At 40.2% G+C, this 19,201-nt stretch overlaps 1 protein-coding gene across 2 annotated transcripts in view; it reads left to right on the forward strand.

Annotated features, from left to right (window-relative positions):
- Positions 1-19,201, forward strand: part of SLC10A7 (solute carrier family 10 member 7) — a 253,210-nt gene that overhangs the window by 175,686 nt on the left and 58,323 nt on the right. For both annotated transcript variants that reach the window (XM_043567909.1, XM_043567917.1), the window contains one exon: positions 7,059-7,094. In XM_043567909.1, the coding sequence (XP_043423844.1) occupies positions 7,059-7,094 (36 nt within the window). The remainder of the gene's footprint in view (positions 1-7,058; positions 7,095-19,201) is intronic.

Below are 19,201 nucleotides of genomic sequence, written 5' to 3' on the forward strand. Positions count from 1 at the left end.
TTGGTCTGAAGAAACCTCAGTCTCTTGGGAATAAGATGGTAGAGGTATCTCTCAACAGAGGTGTTGAAGTTACAGAAGGATGGATAGAGCCGCTTTCTATAATGGGAACTCTGTATAGGCAAGGACCATGGCGGAAATTAAAGATCAAATATGGACATATCATATCAGAGACATAGCTTGAAAAACCAAAAATTATTCGAAGTGCGTTAGTAACATAAACAATGCTCACCAGTGGTTGTAGGAGGAGAAAATAGGATAGAAAAAAACAAAGGTCTTCCAAGATAGCCTTCAAAGACAAGCCAAGGAGTTTACAGAAACTATTTTCTAGAGCTTCCTGTAAAAGTCCGCTTCAAAATGACTGAAGTTTTTTTTTAAGTGTTTAGGAGACTTTGGACTCCTTTTCTCCTCAGCTCCCATGATGTTTGATACATGGTTAGCACTCAGTAAATGTTTGTTTAATTAAATGTACATCATTGAGAAGAGCCAGCTGTCATTTCTGCAAGGCCTCATAGGGTAACATTGCTCAAATGGAGTCACCACAATCCAGAAATAGATCCATAGCTTTTCAGGTCCAGAAACTCACTGTGTTTAGCGCACCTCAATATGGGTGCATTTTAGGAGCCTAGGGTCAACTAGCCACTGTGCTTTGTTCCTATCAAAAATGCTACTTGAAAAACAAAATTATGATTCAACATTTTTTGGCAAACATAGACTCAGATTAGAGAGAATTAACTGAATGTTTTTAGTGACTGGTGTTTTCCAGCTCAAATAGTCTGATGCAGGTGCCTTTACTAGGCAGGTGCCTAGTGAACAGACCAGAATGCTCATGTCAGCTGCTAGGATACCTTCTTTCCCTGGCCGAGCAATGAACATACTGAGAAATGCTTAATTGAGGGATGTTGAGGCATTTATTCTATGAAGGTCCCGTTTTAAAGAGGAACATGCAGGCAGAGGAGAGGAAAGAGGCTCTTACCCACCAATCAACCACAACTTTCTTTCCAGCTAGGCTTCTAATGCCTTTTTCTTTAGTTTATGAAGTTTATAGTTATTTACTCTGACATTCATGTTTATCAGGTCATATTCTCTGGACACCATGTATCTTGACCATTTTGTTTAAATTTGGATGTCTCTAAAATTCCCACCACCACTTTATAATGTATTGCTTAGGATGTATTGGCCAGTCTAACTCATTCCATATTGGCTCAACATAATTTCATTCTTTTTTAAAATTTTTATTTATTTATTTTGAGAGAGAGATAGAAAGCATGAGCAGGGGAAGGGCAGAGAGAGACCAGAGAGCAAGAATCCCAAGCAGGCTCTGCACCACCAGCATGGAGCTTGATGCAGGGCTCGAACCCACGAACCGTGAGATCATGACCTGAGCTGAAGTTAGACGTTTAACTAACTTAGCCACCAATATCATTTCATTCTTAAAGGATAAGTTTCTCCGTAACTTTTTAAGATATCACTATGTACTGACCATAGGACAAAATGTGAGGACAACCTGGGAGTTTTAGTTGGCATTAATCCTTTAAAAAATAAAAGGTGATCTTTGCATTAACCTAAATTCAAGGTTTAGAGTAAAGGAGCTGTCAAAGTAGAATTTTCAAAAGTTGAAAACATATAGAATGAGCACATGTCAAACATTTATTTAACTGAGTAATAAGGGAGCCAGCAGGATAATAAAGTTGATTTCTAAAAGATTATAGAAGTGTGGATTATATAATCCATCAGAAAAGAATACCGAAATAAGTTTGGTATGTTAAGTACAAAACTGGCTAGTACCTATAGGGTAATAAGACCATAACCTTTGTGGTGGTTGTTTTTTCTACTAGACGGAAATTATTTCTAAATCTACTGGACAACACTTTATAAGTTAGCATGTAATTTCTGAGCTCTAATCAGTAGTAAACAAAAACCAAACAAAGGTATGTCTCTCTAGGTAATTGAATAATCCTTGGATTGGCCTGTGAGACAATGCACCAGGATGACATTTCCAAGTTTTGGTCAATTTTCATTAAGCGAATGCCATGGACTCTTATATTTACCTGAATGAGATTATGTCTAAGAAGCTTCAAAACCCTACCCTCTGAGGAACACTGTTGGGGTGGAGGTGTGGCTAAGGACTTTTAGCCTGAAGAAACTTAGTGTGGGGACCCCAATGCTCCCTTCAGTATTATTCTGAAAATACAGGTTTGAGGAAGTAGTTGAAGAGTGCAGAGATTTTATTGATATCACTCCAAAGCAGCAGTTCAAAGATCATCACAAGGCAGGAGGGGTGAGATGTGTCTTAAGTTGCTCCAAGAGGAAGACAGGGAGACAGGGGAGGTGGTGTGGGATCAATTATAAGAAAGAGCTTCCCTGCTATGAAAAAGCTTCATCCAGGTCAATGTGTGTCTGCAGAACAAGAACATTGCCTCTCTGTGGGTTCTCTGGCAAAAGCACAGCCATCATGGCCTCACCTCACTGGTGAGCCAGTGAGGGAGACCGAGGGGGTCACACTTCAGATGAGGACTGGACCAGGGTAGGTCTAAGATCCCTTGCAAAACTGAGTTTCTGTCATTCTGTAAACGTTCAGTTATTTATTGCCTTTTAATTAAAAAATAAAAAGCACCTTTTCCAAGACTTAACATTCAATATCCTGGAGACAGAAACCTACCATGTCAGTTTTTGTTTCTGTGCAATCGTAATAGTTGTTGCAGTAAAACCTTTTGATAACGTTTTCTATGTTTAAAAAATGATAATTCACTTAAGTTTTGCCTTTTTAGCTAGTACTACAACTGAGAGCAAGGTGCATTTACAGTTGTTTTTGTTGTATTTGGGTTTTGTTTTTGGTTTATAATTTAATGTGACTAAATCTTAGTGTCTGAGATTTGACACTTTTTTTTCCTTTCCACTAAAGCCATTGAAATATATTCACCCAGTGAGTCACATCAGAGGTGTAAATGGATTTTCTGAAGGTTTTTTTTAAAGAGACAATCAAAGCCAGTCACTTTGTGACTTGACTTCTTCAGGTGTTGCAATCAGAAAGCTTAACACTCCCTCCCAATTGCAAGGATGCTAAAACTATGTCTTGACCTTGAATCTGCAAGCAGAGGGAGTAACATCTTTTGCTAGAAGTGCTCCTCCACCACCACTTTGGTTTTATCCATTTGCATAGGATTTACTTGGAAAAGAGAAAAGAGACCATCAAATTGAGCCTTCTGCATACCCAAGAGAAAATAACGTGTTTATTTGACTTTCCATCTTCCAATGAGTGTTGCTGTTACGGTTTACATTTTCAGTTCACCCTTTTTACCACTGATATTTGTAAAAAACCTGACTTTGAAAAAATGTATCAACCGTGTCACACAAAGGCTTCTTTCTCAATTTGTTTCATGTCATCAAAAAGACATACTGAGTTTGAAGCTCCTCTCCGGTTTACTCTTAAAGTATAACCCTGAGGAAATAGGGTAAAACTGCAAAGGTTTTATTTACACCAGTCAGGCTCACAGGCGCTGGAGCCAGGGAGATGGAGATTGAATTCCTGGCACTGCCTCTTCATACTTCACTCAGTATCTCTGAGACTTAGTTTCCTTCCATAGTAGAGGGGGATAATAATGGTGCTTATCTCCCAGGCTTGTTGTGAAGGTTCCAGAAGATAACATTCATGAAGTCCTCATTGATGTAGATCAGTGCTCTGTAGATGGTGGCTATTAGTAGTTTGATAATTATTATAGTGACTTCACTAAAACTTACGGTGCGCTTACTGGGATTAGCGGCATTGTGACTGATTCATTTCCTAATACAGTTGAAAAACAGATTTCAGCACTAACGATTCAGTCTTAGTTAATGAAATTGAACAACATTTTTGAGAAAGTAACAAGGAATCTTGAATCCAGAATTGGAAAATACATCCTGTTTGCTAGGAAATTTTTAATATTTTAGGAACAAACAGCTTAAGTCTTTGGAAGAACTGCAAAGAAACTTTTGTGTGTTGGTAACTATACAGCTGAAATATTAAGGCAGGAAAATCTGCAGATAATAGTTCACTGCCTTCCACAATAAAGTCATCTTTAAGAATTGCTTATCACCTTGAGACCAAGATCATACTGCAACTAATCACTCCATATATGTCCTAAACAGAACTCTGTGGAAAAACATACTGGCTGCTGAAACCTGCCACTGAGGACCAGTGGTGTAGTGGAATCAGTTCTGGATTTGGAATTGGGCAAAGCAGGCTCAAATCCAGGCTTTGCCTTTTGCTGTTTATTTGCAGTGTGATTTCGGGCCATTTGCTTGACTTTTCTGAACCCCAGTCTCCTCATCTATGAAACGGGACTATTATGTACCCTACCTCCTTCAATAGGGAAGGGTCAGGTTTTAATTTTTTTTTTTTATTAACATTTCTTATTTATTTTTGGGAGAGAGAGAGACAGAGCGTGAGCAGGAGAGGGGCAGAGAGAGAGAGGGAGATGCAGAATCCAAAGCAGGCTCCAGACTCTGAGCTTTCAGCACAGAGCACAATGGGGGGCTTTAACCCACAGACCGCCAGATCATGACCAGAGCTGAAGTCTGACACTTAACCAACTGAGCCACCCAGGTGCACCGGGAAGGTCAGATTTTAAAATGTGCTTGATAAGGGGATCCTGGGTGGCCCAGTCGGTTAAGCGTCCGACTTCAGCTCAGGTCATGATCTCATGGCCTGTGGGTTCATGCCCGCGTAGGGCTCTGTGCTGACAGCTCGGAGTTCGCAGCCTGGAGCCTGCTTTGGATTCTGCGTCTCCCTCTCTCTCTGCCCCTCCCCTGCTCACACTCTGTCTCTCTCACTATCAAAAATAAAATAAACACTAAAAACATTTTTTAAAATAAAAAATAAAAAAAATGTGTTGCGTGAAAGTGCTGAAAGCAAAATACTATTGATAGTCCTGTATTGTTACTCCTACTGTTACTATTCTACTGTGGGAAATTAAGCGGTCACCAGGAAGAACGTGGGTCCCCATGTACTATACGACACCCTTGTGGCTCCACCTCCTCCATATGAGACAGTTGTCCTCAGAGAGGTGACAGTGCTCAGCCTTCCTCCTAGTTGAAAATTCTTATCCTGTCATAGATACCATACCTTGTTTCTTAGAAGTGTTATTGGTGTTATTGGTGTTTCATAATTAACATTAATATTTTTATTTTCTTTTATCTGGATGTGAGTGAATTGATACCTAACAAAGGTAAAACTGGTTAGCTTATAAGCTAAGTCCAGTTTATTCTCCACATGCTAAATTATTTACCACCTCATTGTACCTTTGCTTGACATTCGTCAGTAGTTTGCCATTGATGATGGGATCAACTCTGAACTCCCTCTTCTGGCCACAAAGTCTTTGGTGACCTGGTCTCTGAAACGCCCACTTCATACTTTTCTTACCAACCTGCTCAACTTTTTTACAGCTTTGCGAATTCCCTTCCTTCTTTCTGGAATATCCTTATTTTCCTTTCTGCCAGATCAGTCCCCTCTAATTCTTCTAATTAATGGAACAGTGCTGGCATGTAAGTGGACATTCAATAAATGTTTAAACGAATTGACTTAAAATCAAATGGCTCCCCCGTAGACTGAAACAGCCAGATACTTTCATTTCCACGTGGCCTAGTAAAGTCTGTAGTTCCTCCTAAAGTCTGAGTACATTCCATATCATTGAAGGACAGTAGCTCTTCAAAATTCCTTTGCTATTTTCCACACTTAGCTCTCCTAAACGTGCTGATGAGAGCCTGTTTCATAGACACCAATGGAGTTGGTAAGCCCCAACACATATTTTAGCAAACAGATTAAAAATATGATACTTAAAATGTATTCCTTATTGCCAACTGCAAACGTTTGCTCAATAAAGAGGCATTTATTCTATTATTTAACAATAAAACAAGCTCATGGGTGAATCTTCACATGTGGTATATGGCTAAGAAAGTCATAGTAGCAATATTCATATAAGGTAAGCCAGTCTCTCCTGGGCCACATCCAAAAGAATTTAGTTACTATAATGATGAAAGGATTTCATATAAATACCACAAGGACTTTTTTTCCAGACGTAATGAAATGGTCCCAGACCTAGATCCTGGCCACAGTATAGTCTCTGTCTGTCTCTTTCTCACACACACACAATACACACAATACACACAATACACACACACACACACACACACACACACACAGGTTCTTTGGAATACTAAAGTTCCAAGTAGAATTCATTAATAAAAATATGAAATGCTTTTTCTTGTATAAATCATAATGAAGTGCTGAGAGATAAAGGAAGAACTAAGAGGTGCGAATAATCATCTGCTGCTCTAAAACTGAAACCTGTCATGTTAACTCCCAACTCAAACACCTAGTTTTAAAGATTTACCTTCAAGAAACCTAAAAGCTTGTATCCTGCCTCATTGACAACAGCCTCAAACTGTTTCCTGTCACTGCAGAAAACAAATCTTTTGCTCCTTTCTGCCTAGGGGAGGCAGAGGGACTGAGGTGGTCCTGTGTGGCTGAATTAGATGAAAGACTTGCCTTCCACCATGGAGACATGGAGTCTAATCAAGTGAAATGAGTTTTGAGATCCCAGCTCATTTCCTAGGGGAGATTGGTTCACATTACAAAATCACGACATCTCATTCATCACAACTGACGTGGTCTTTGCTCAGGAGAGGACCCCAACTGGGACTGAACCACCTGTCTTCTCTTGAAAGGGGGCACTTTATCCAAGTTAGAGTTGAAAGCCTTGGAGTGAGAAGGCTTGCCAGCTTCACCCGAGTGATCCATATATAACATGGAAGGCAACTTCAGTCTTAAAAGGGGCAGACGAGTTTAAGGAAGATTGGCGCTGGTACTTTTAGTGATGCCAAATATGAGTAATTATAATAGAGATGCTAAGGCATTGTGGTAGGGAGAGCCAAGACTGGGGCTCCCTCATCTTTATCACCTCAACTTTATTAAACGGAAGTGAGAAGGATCAACATTTCCATGCATCAGAGTTTAAAATGGCAAAGAAAGTGTCCTGCTTTCCAGGCTGATAAATGATCATCATCTCTTTCATTTCTTTCAGGGCATCGTTGTAACACCCCTGCTTCTGCTGCTTTTTGTGAGTATTTTGATGTTGTCTTTAATATCTTTTATTAAAAGCCACCTACAACCCATTAAGAGAGACCATTAGGGAAAAAAAAATTGAAATTTGAGCCCTTTTGCACCACTTTGCCTCACGTTTTGAACTGTTCCTCCAGTTGAACTGTACCAAATAATAACAGGTAGACACAAAGAATCTCTGTGTTCTCATGATCCACTGATTACGCCTCTGACTCCTGGCTGAATCATTAATTATTACAAATTAATGACCTGTGATGCAGGGCACAAATATATATGTGCTCTTTATTTTCTTGCTGCTAAAACTAAAGTGATTGCTGGTGACCCAATGTTTGATAGAACCAGGGGACCAGAGGAAGCTTAGGTTCCATGGCTTGTAGCAACCGGCTTCCTTACTTTGGGGAATACTGCCTCAGTTGTTTCATCTGTAGAATGGGAAACAATAATACCTACCTCGTCTGTCTGCCAGGGATAATGAAATGTGCTCCAGAAATAAAAAAATACAAGCTACTGATTAACTAAACAAAATTGCTCTGAAAATAAGAAATGCTAATTAACTGTCATTTCTTTTGGCACTATGCATATGAGAAATTAGATGAAAGATTATAATAGAAATTAATGTTATCTCATGCTGAGAAAAGCATATGTAATCATGAATGATACCTACAATATTTTATGAACTGTGCATTTTTCATACACACATTTCCCAAATATAAATCACTCCACTCATCACTGAAATGGAGTTGGGGATCATTTCTGGGAGTGAAATGTAGCTGTTTGACTAGCACTATTTGTCAGTGAATTAAAACTATGGGGAAAATTTATTTAATTATAGTGTAATTACCCAAGTTGGAATTCAATTAGAGTAATAGTGTGAGGGACTTCATTTCTTACAAGCTGTGCAGGAAGTGGAGAGGAAGAGATGCCCTACTAAACAGTTGGATACTGCATCTTTCATGAAAGACATTACCTTCAAGTAATAAACCTCGTTTCCCCCATCCCTTCTGAAATGCTAGCTCCATGCTGACAAGGTTAAAAAGAGTCAAATCATCAGACCACTTCCCTCAGCATAACAAACCTCATTAATTTGGATTTCATCAATTCAGAATTTGCAGTGAGTCACATTAATATCGAAGTGAATATTGCTTTGCATTCATTCGGAAGAGAAAACTGGGTATGTGCCTACCTGCTCACTAGATGTGAGGAATTAGGATCACCCCTCGGTGTTCTTTCTAAGACCTTGGATCACGATTTGGGAGGAGCAGCCCTCAACAGGCACAGGATGCAGGCCAGCCTGAGACGACCACCTGCAGTGGGGTCGGAGGACAAGTAGAAAGCTGAGCATCTAATCCAATGCACAGTAAATGGCTTTGTAGTCCAGGTTTTCTCCATTGCAGAAGAGTAGCATCCCTTACTCATGTGATGCTTTTAAGATGAGCTGGGAAGAAGTCACAGCCACAACTGTGGGGCCGAGACCGAGGATAGCACTTTTGGGTATCTCAGGGTCTGGAATCTCTGGGACTTTGTTTCGGCTCATGACTACAGAACCAGATGAGTGTTTTTCTCCTTCTTCTGCCCATTTCCAGCCATAACGAGAAATGTTCTCAGCTCGTTAACATTATGACATCACACTGTTGCAAGCTTTCCCCTACTCTTAGACCCATAGGCTTGTGAGCTTTGGTTGGTTCAACATTTTAAACATGATAGAGCTATAAGAATAGTTAAAGAGACTCCAAGACCCTCAACTTCAAAGTTTAATTCTTCCCTTCTGAGTTAGCTAACTAAGCTGTCCCAACAGGTTCTATGACATCATCACACAACATCAATAGACACGTCTATGTTACATGACCTTAAATCACATGAACAGTATATAACATTTTTTGTCTGTGTAGGTTGTCATGCATTTTACAAACCAAAGTCATTGCTTAAACACTTGAATTGCCAGGCTTCATTTACTGAGTAGGACAAAAACCTGAGCAACTTAAATTGGAACACATTCCATAAAAGATGTAGTGTTTTTTATTAGCACCCCTCTTATGGGCTGAATCATGTCCTCCCATGATGGGAGGTTGAAGTTCTAACCCCTGGGACCTCAGAACATGACTTTGTTTGAAAATAGGGTCATTGCAGGTATAATTATTTGAGATGAGGTCATACTGGCACAGGGTGGACCCTTAATCCAATATTGGTGTCTTTACAAGAAGCAGAGTCCAACGGAGGGGGAACACCACGTCATGATGAGACAGAGGTTAGAGTGATGCACATACAAGCCAACGAACAGCAAGGACTGCTGGAAGATGTCACAGCTGGAAGAGACAAGAGGGATTCTCCCCTGTAGATTTCAGAGGGAGCATGCTCTTGCTTCCAGAACTGTGAAACAATAAATCTCTGTTGTTTTAAGCCATCCGGTTTGTGATATTTTGTTAGAGAAGCTGAGGAAACAAATACAGCCCTTGCAAAGTGAATTGCGTCACTTTTTACTGATGAAATCTCAGTTCTCTGTATTCTTGAGCTCTTAGAATGTTCCACCTCACCATCTTGTTCCAACTGAAACCTGTTCTCTGACTCATGTTTCTGCTGCAGGTGCCTTTCATATCACTGAGCCTTGAAATGGGGTAAGGTGTCTTTCTTGCACCTCGTTACCAATTCCAGATCATTTCCCATGCCTTCTCCACAAAATATTCTCATTCCTTTGAAGGTTAGGCCAATATGCCTATACTGCTTGCTACCACTCCTTGCTGTAATTATCAGTAGAACCCCAGGTCACTCTCTAGGAGTCCAAAAAAATATTAGTACCTTCCCTTGTCTTCTTTTTAATAGTACACTTGGATTAATTCCTGGTGCTTTTCAATATCCACGTAATTGATCCCTCCTAATACTCTGGCCTCTAAATTCTTGACCTCTTCTCCAGTAAGATTGCCTTCCACTTCATCTCAGCCAATCACCCCTATAGTCACACCCTTGGCTTTGTTACTGCCAGTAATGGCATCCTTCCATACTCCTATTTTCAAATGTTTTCTCTTACCAATAGCTCCTGTCTTTGTGACCTACTCCCCAAATTAAAATCTTTTCAGACCTGCTAGAATGGCCAGTTTATTTACCTTATCTCCTTAGCAAAGCCTCTAACATACTCTCCCCTCACTCCCATCCCCTCACACCCCATCTTACCTAGCCTAGATCTCCTGGTCTGTCATTATGATTACTTTTTTGTGTATACCATCGACAACCTTGCTCATCTCTTACTGTTTTATATTTGCATGGCAAAGTGCCAGGCCTGCTAATATCCAACCCTATACCTTTTCTGCATATGTACCTGAACATGCCTGGAACACACGCTACCATGCTGACTGGTCTCATTTGAAATTCATGACCACTAACTGTGAGCCTGGTGATCATACTTACCTTCCTCTAATTAATCCTCATTCCCACTCTCTAGAGAGTCATTTCATACCTTCTCCTTGCTTCTCAAATCTCCAGTGCCTCTTCTCCTTTTTCATCTCAACTGATGCAGAAAAGAAATTAGCTGATGAGGAAATTAGAAGCAATCAGAAATTTTACAAAATCCCACCAACCTGCATCTACATTCTTTGTCTTTTCTCCTATTTCTGCAGATAAACTGTCTTTGCCCTCATCTAAGGCCAGTCGCTCCTGTTGTATTATCTCTTATTGGCTACTTAACAATACAACTCAAAACAATTTCCTTCTTTGTCCTTTATTACCAAATTTTCTATCACTGGATCGTTTCTGTTAACATATAAGTATTCTGTAATATTACATATCTTAAAAATTAAATCTCATCTTATTGTGCCTACATTCCATTTCTGTCCTTTGTTTTCTAGAAAAATTACTTGAAGTTATTTAAACTTATTCATCACTCATTCAGTAATAAGTATTGAGTTCTTCCTATATGCAAGGTGCTTTCCTGGGTACCAAAGATATAGCAATGAGCAAAAAGATACATCTTTGCTGTTGTGGAGGTTATATACTAGTGGAAAGAAACTACCAACAAATAAGTGAAAATACAATATATGAGTGATACATACGAAAGAGAAAAATAAAAGGAAGGAGAGGAAGAGAGAAGGAGGAAGTGCCAGAATGGGTTGGGGGAATTGCTGTTTTCAGCAATTGGGGGAGGTCACGGTGGGACTTCCTAAGAAAATGATATTTGAGGAAAGGCCTAGAGTGTTCCAGGTGGAGGGAACAACAAGTGGAAAAGTCCTGAGAGTATATATGGTATCCTTAAGGAACAGCAAGTGGGCCAGTGTGGCTGGAATGTAGTGAGCAAGGAGGAGAGTAGATAGAGATGAAGTCAGAGCCATGACAGGGGCCAAATGATGTAGGTCCTTGAAGTCCTTTGTTAAGGAGTTTTAATTTTAATTTGAGAGAGATACAAAACCATTGAAAGCGTTCTGATCATAAGAGTAGCATGTTCTGACATACCTTTTCAGAGGATGATTCTGGATGCTGGATTGAGAATAGATCGTCAGGAGATAAAGGTGGAGACAGGAAGACCAATTAGAAAGCTAGTACAATATCATGGCAAGAGATAGTTTAGCTTGGACCAAGGTGGTTGAGTAAATGGTGGAAAGTAGTTGGAAGTAGATCTTGAAAGACCTGAAAGATTGAATGAAGGTTATGAGGACACAGAAGAGTCAAGGATAACTAAGTCCATGCAATTGGAGGGGTGGAGTTACTGTAGAGAAGAAAGAGAAGGCTGTAGGGCTGGGCAAGTTAAAGGAACTCATAAAGAGCTCAGTCTTGCACATGTTTGGATTAAGATGCCGTTGAGACATCAAAGTAGAGAAATCAAGTAAGCAGTTGACTATATGAGTCTGGGATTCAGGGCAGAAGTCTGGATAAGAGATACACTTTTGGGAGAAGTCAACATAGAGATGGATTTGAAGTTAGACAGAATGAGATTACCAAGAGAGAACAGAGAAGGTATTAGTGGACCGAGTTCTGAGGCATTCTAATAATAAGTCAGCAAAGACCACCAAGGATATCCAGTTTGCTTAGGAAGAACACCAAGAGATTTTTGTGTCCTAGAAGCTAGTAGAGAATGTGTTTCAAAAAGGGAGAGAGTGGTCAACTACTTCAAATGGTGGTAATAGTTTAGAGAATGTGTTTCAAAAAAGGAGAGAGTGGTCAACTACTTCAAATGGTGGTAATAGTTCAGATACAATGAAGTCTGAGAATCAGCCATTGGTTTTAACAAGATGGAGGTCACTGGGGACCCTAACAAGAGCTATTTCAGCAGAAATGTGGAGGTAAATGCCTAATTAAAGTCAGTTCAAGAATGAATGAAAAAGAGTTAAAGACAGTGATAATCGCCAACTCTTTTGAGGAATTCTGCTATAAAGGATGAAGAAAATGGGGCAGCAACAAAGTTAATGTAGGATCTGTTTTTAAGTTGGGAAAATTATTAGGATATTTGCATTGATACTAATTCAGTTAGAGAAGAAACAATTCAGACAGAAAAAAGAAGGGTGAATTTGTGGACCCATGTCCTTGAATAGGAGAAAGAGGGTGAACTATAGTGCACAAAGGGAGAGTGTGGCCCCCTAAGCACAGATAGTTTATCCATAGTAGTAGGAGGGAAGCCATGGTATAAGGGCAAATATGCAAGTAAATTGGTTCCTGTAACTATAGGAGCTTGTATACGTTTTCTTATTATCGTTTATATTTTCCCAGTGAAATGGCAAGTGAAGCTAGGGGTGGAGGACAAAAAAAAAAGCAAAGAGGTATTGGAGATTTGGTGAAAGAGGCCAAGATTTGAAATAGTTATGTGGGAGATTGAATGGAATGGGCACACATAATGGGATGCTCTAGCCACACCAAGAACCATCCTGAGTCTTTACACTTGGCTTTGACTCAACCTGGATTTTCCCCTCAGATCTCCACATGGCTCTCTCCTTCACTTTCATCTCTGGTCTCTAATAAAATGTCATTTTAGGAGACAGCCCTTTCCTAACTACTTCATATGGAACAATATACCCTCTCTCTGCCAATGCCTCCCCACCTACCATACTTAATTATTCCATTTAGCATTTATGATCACATGATATTTTAATCATTTGTCAGTTTGTTTATTATCTGTTTTCCCCAACTAGAACATGAGCATCGCAGAGGAGCAGAGACTTTATCTGTTTTGATCACTACTGTAACCCCAATGCCCAAAATAGTGCACTTCCAAAATAGTGGAAGCCACTCAAAAGTATTTTTTGAGGGGTGCCTGGGTGGCTCAGTGGTTAAACCTCCGACTCTTGATTTCAGCTTAGGTCAAGATCTCATGGTTAAGATCTCATAGTCGAGAAATCAAGCTCCTGGTGGCCTGTCTCCCCCTCCCCCTAACTTTCTCTCAAAAAAATAAAAATGAATTTTTAAAAATTTTTAAAAATATTTTTGAATGGATGGTTGGTAAAGGAAGGCTGTTTCTGTATTCACAACACATTACCAGTTTATCATAAATGATATTATAAAGAATACAAATGAAAAGTCAGATGCAGAGGTAGATAGGACAAGGTCTAAAAGGGTCCCAAATGCAGGATCTTCTGTCCCTATAGAGTTTGGGGTATACTAACCCCCTACATGTGGATACATTCACCAATGCAGGAACTTTCTGAATCCTCTGTGCCAGGAACTGGGGACAAAAAAAGGAAATATTATAGTAAAAGCTGCTCCTATCACTGCTATGACTCAGGAAGTTACAAGGTTTTAGAAGTTCTATGCCAGGAGGAAGACCAAACTTATATTTCTTTTTCTTTCTTTCTTTTTTTATTTTTTAAACATTAATTCATTTTTGAGAGAGAGAGAGAGAGAGAGAGCACGTAAGGGAGGGGCAGAGAGAGGGGGAGACACAGAATATGAAGCAGGCTCCAGGCTCTGAGTTGTCAGCACAAAGCCAACCACGGGGCTTGAACTCATGGACCACAAGATCATGACCTGAGCCGAAGTTGAATGCTTAACCAACTGAGCCACCCAGGCGCCCCCCCTGAACTTATATTTCTTACTGTATCACATCTCAGTTGGACAGATGGATGAATGCATCTGTCCCAAGATTTGGGTTAGGGCTACCTTTAAGACTGGTATCTCCTTCCCTGTTACATGCTCCACCTTTAGGCACACATTCCTTTGTTATAAAGCCGTTTTGAAGGGACTGGCTTCATTTTCCCTCACAGTCTGTGTGTGGAAAGGTAGCATGGTATGTATGGTGAGAAGGCATAAAATTTTGGTTTGGTTTGCAGCCAATTTGTTGTGTAGCAGTGGATTCTCCTTAATCCTTCTCAGCCTCCGTTTTTTTCCTCTGTAAAATGAGGCTTATGAAGATTATGATAAGCTGAAATGAGTTAATTTATGTGAAAGTGTGCTGTAAGCTGTAAAGAACCATGCAAGTGCTAATTATTTACATGTGACACTTTAGAAAGGAAAATAGAAAATAATTCCAGGAAGGATGTCAAGTTTCTGCAGAAGCACTTATCTGAGATGTAGCAACAATCCAACTTGCCCAGACCTTAATGGTGGGCAGTCTTAAAACTTAAACCTTTAAGATTCTATAGTCATTTATAGTCTATAATTTTATAATCTTACATGTAAATAAATCCAGTGTTTACCGTGGCTGACAGTGAGAGCAATAAAACTTTCCCTGAAATATTACCATTTGTTTGCTTGTAAGATTCGAAGTGTTTTGATATATACTACCTCAATTCTCTTGATTATATACCTCTGATATTGGCAGGGGCCGAAATTATTGTCTTTATGTTATCAGTTGTTACGTACCAGTCCCTGGGGTTCCTATTGTAAGGATAAATTAAGCCTTGCCCAGCTTTCAAAACTGCACTTATACTTGTATTACTTGGAATATTCCATCTTAATTTTCCTTACAAAACAATGTTACAAGTGGTTAAGCATCCGCTAGATTTTAAGTTCTCCTAGGCTAGGAACAAGGCATGCCTTATTCATTACCTTACCCCCAATGCCAAATATTCAATAAATATTTCTTGGAAGGAGCAAAATAGAAAGGTGGGTGAGTAATGAATGATTAGATCAGTTCAGATGGTAAATGGATGGTTAGAAGGTGAGGGTCTCAGCCTGATGCATAAAATCTTACCTTGTATTTGCTCCAAAAAAAGAATTTATAGGTTTTTTTTGTTTATTTTTTTAACGTTTATTTATTATTGAGAGACAGAGAGACATAGCATGAGCACGGGAGGGGCAGAGAGAGGGGGAGACACAGAACCCAAAGCAGGCTCCAGGCTCCGAGCTGTCAGCACAGAGCCTGACATGGGGCTTGAACCCATGGACTGTGAGATCATGACCTGAGCCAAAGTCAGATGCTTACCTGACTGAGCCACCCAGGCGCTCCTATAGTGTGTTTTTTTTCAGTAGTATTAAGCAAAACATCCATGGTTGTATTCAGTGTGTGAATGCCTGCTGTGCACTGTGAATATTACAAAGCTCAATCTGATATGGATCTTTCTCTCAAAGAATTTATGTGTTCATAGAGGAAATAGAATACATTCCTAGATAATTAAAATCTAAGCCCGAAATTGTAAGTATCACAAGTATCAAAATATTTCAAAGGAGATTACTAAAATAGAAAACATTTTATTTAATAGAAGAAGTGAGAGGTGGGTGTTACAATGAATTTTGTACTGGATGAAAACTTTTGAGGAAAAAGAGAAGGTAGATGGAAACTCAAAGGATCTCCTGCTTACTTCAGATTTTCTCATATGCATGGTGCTGATTCTCTGTTATGTCTAACGTCACTTAAAAACTTGCATGTCTTTCCTTTCCTTGATATGGTTATTTACCAGCCATTATTATAGTCTTTGTTCAGCAGCAAATAATAGAGAATACTGAACTAGAGAGAATTTTAAGCCTGGAACTGTAGTGTGGTAGTTAAGACGAAAAGAGACTGTAGGGCTGAGTTCAGCATTTAGGTGGTAAGATCAGGCAGCCAGTTTGAAACCCACGTGTACCATACTGGGACAGCCCATCAGGTGACGTGAAGCCCCTGCTTCTATGGACTTGTGTTCCCCTCCAGCCTCCTTAGCTGCTGCCCCACATCTGCTTCCCAACCACATCTTGTTTATTCTGAGGAGTGAAAGGAAACAATGTTTAAACTTCTTTGTTACTCCCTGTGAAAGTTAAGACAAAGGTCAGGGATAACTGTATTCACACCATAGAACAACTCTGTCTAATTTACTTCGGTTATGATCTAAGGACACCATATATTGGAGACCATATTCACGGTCTCAAACTCCATAATTCTGTAGAACACCAATTTATTTAAATAAGTTTATGCTTGGCAGGGGAAGGTCAGTAACACTTTAGGCTTGTGTGGTTAAAACAGCAGACCAAGGCCTCACTTCCACCCTAGCCATAAAGGTCATTGAACATCTAGGTCTCTGGAAACATTTGGAGTCCAAACTTTGACCACTTCTGAAAGTCATGTCCTCAGAGTTGTAGATCAGACCATCTTCATATGTGGGGATGGCCAATTCAATGCTTTAGGATGTTTGATAAACATTCGTCTACACCCTTACCCATTCAATAGCATGTAAGCAACCCCTTAAGGAAGTGAAACGCCACCAGTGCTGCTGTTATCTCAACTGAGTTGATATGACTTGATTTCTTGGGGATCCGGCCTCTGTTCAAGCAAATACTTATAAGGCATTATGATAGTTAGACATATGCATACATGCACCCACACACACACAAACAGATGTACACTCACGTGCATGCACACCACGTTCTGTTTCTGAGCTCCCTATACATCCCATTGATGTGACTGTCTTCTGTTACTTCCCATGTCAGTGGTTCTTAAATCCAATAGCCTTTAATTCCCACAGCACTGTATAAGAAACCTTGTTTTTCCAGGAGGAGAGGGGGAAACGGGAGGAGAGGTAGAATAATTTTTTTTAAGTTTATTTATTTATTTTAAGAGAGAGAGAGAGAGAGAGCAAGCAGGGGAGGGGCAGAGAGAAAGGGAGAAAGAGAATCCCAAGCAGGCACTGTCAGTGCAGAGCCCGATGCGGGGCTCGAACCCACAAACCGTAAGATCGTGACCTGAGTCATAACCAAGAGCCAGCCACTTAACCAACTAAGCCACCGATGTACCCCAAGGTAGAATAATTTTTAACAAGTATTTATAATATGAACTTCATAAATAATCCCATGGCTACCTTTCAATGTATTATCCTCACTTTATATGAGAAAACTTAGGTTCAAAGAGGTTTTGTAATTGACTTGAGACCCTCTACAAGTAGTAAAGAACATCAGGTGCTTTCAGCCAGGCGCTGTGCCCCCTTGCACGTGCCTTTCCAAGTTGTGCTCACAAAGCATGCCTCCTAGGAGACACCTGTTATTTTAAGACCTATTGTCACCATCGATGATTATCTCTGGAACATGTATATCTTAGGTAACATAGGAAAGACAAAAAAGAATAAGGCATAGTTATTGCGTTGAAGGAACTTAAAGCTTATTTGGGTAAACAAGAATAAGTTAGAACATGGGAGAGATTTAGAGGAAAACTCTAACCGCTAACGTACATGGTTCAGACTACATGGAGCAAGAGTTCGTGTACGAGGCGGGCCCAGCATGGGAGAGACAGACTGAGTGGCAACTTTCAAAGCTACAGTCCTCATTAGTTGCCCTCGTCATTGGCCATCTGTGATAGAAAATTATTCCACTTTTAATCCCATCAATATAAACAGAAACAGTGAATACAGCCATTAGTGTCATGTACAATAGTCTGATTACATTTTGTAATATGTTCCCAAAGATGGGTTGCGTATTTGGCGGTCACACACGTGTGATGCGTAAAGTGACATGTACAATAGTCTGATTACATTTTGTAATATGTTCCCAAAGATGGGTTGCGTATTTGGCGGTCACACACGTGTGATGCGTAAAGTGACAAAACGTGAAGCACTTAAAGAGCAACTGTCCACTTGATTGCCCCAGTCGTTCACGTTGAGCCAGTCTTCCTACCTTGTGCCCAAGTGTTCCGAAAGCAGCTGAAGACAAATCTCCTCCTGAACCTGAGAGGAGGCTGTGTGTGGAAATCCCTCAGAAGTCATTCTCACACAGAGAGGATTTTGTAAAGCAAAATCATCTGTGGGATCTCTTGTAAATGCTCATGCCAGCACTTCCCTCTCCCCTCTGATCTCGCTGAACCGTAATGGGCCGGGGGAGTGCCTGGCAAGCTATTTCCAAATGCTCTAGAGGTGACACTGACAAACCCCTCTCCCTTTCCAGGATCAGTGACCCAGAGAGGCCACTGCCACTGCTGGTCTGGGACTTCTCAGGCTTAACTGAAGGCAGGCAGGGACACCGGATGACCGTGGCACTGCCTTAGCCAGGCTTTCCCCTTGCCCCTTGGTTCCCTCTCCAACAGCAGCTGCCGCTGCCGGTGCTCCCCAAGCAGGTGGGGTCTGGCCAGAGTGAAAGGGAACAGCTCCCTTAGGCCACTCCTGCCTTTTGGTCCCCCGGCTTAGGGCACTCTTCTGGGGGAACTTAGATGTTTACTCCACTTGAGGGACTATTTAGCAACAATGGGCTCTTTGGTTCCCTAACCAAATAGACTGACAAGACCAAATTCTGTGGCCAAATTAGGAGCAAAGTTTGTTCCCAGATGCCTCTGAGTATCTCTCCCTCCAGCCTTCCATGTCCTGATAGCCCATTCCCCACAGCCAATTTGCAGTTCCCTTAGGCACGTTTCACTGAACATCCTGTGTGGTTTGAGTAACCAGAATTTACAACTGTACACAGTTTCCGTCAGTGATTGGAAGGTAATCTTTTCATCTTATGTTTTAAGTTAGCATATAATAAAAAGAAATGTTTTACACAATTTATCTTTAAAAAATTATTAAAAGCCTATTTTGTTCGTTACTTCTCAAAGAAAAATACCATGCATCTAGATATAAAAAGGCTCATTTCCTCTACTAAGTATATACTTTCCAGACAGTAACCCAATTTTAGTTTTATGCATGCAGCTGAATCACGATTAACAATCATATTTTAATTTTGATAAAAATCATGGCCATGTTTATGTTGAGCCCATCAGCTGGTATACATTTAAGTCCTTGATTTTGTGTAAGTCATCAA

Source organism: Prionailurus bengalensis, chromosome B1 (genome assembly GCF_016509475.1).
Source record: "Prionailurus bengalensis isolate Pbe53 chromosome B1, Fcat_Pben_1.1_paternal_pri, whole genome shotgun sequence".
NCBI classification, from domain to species: Eukaryota; Metazoa; Chordata; class Mammalia; order Carnivora; family Felidae; genus Prionailurus; species Prionailurus bengalensis.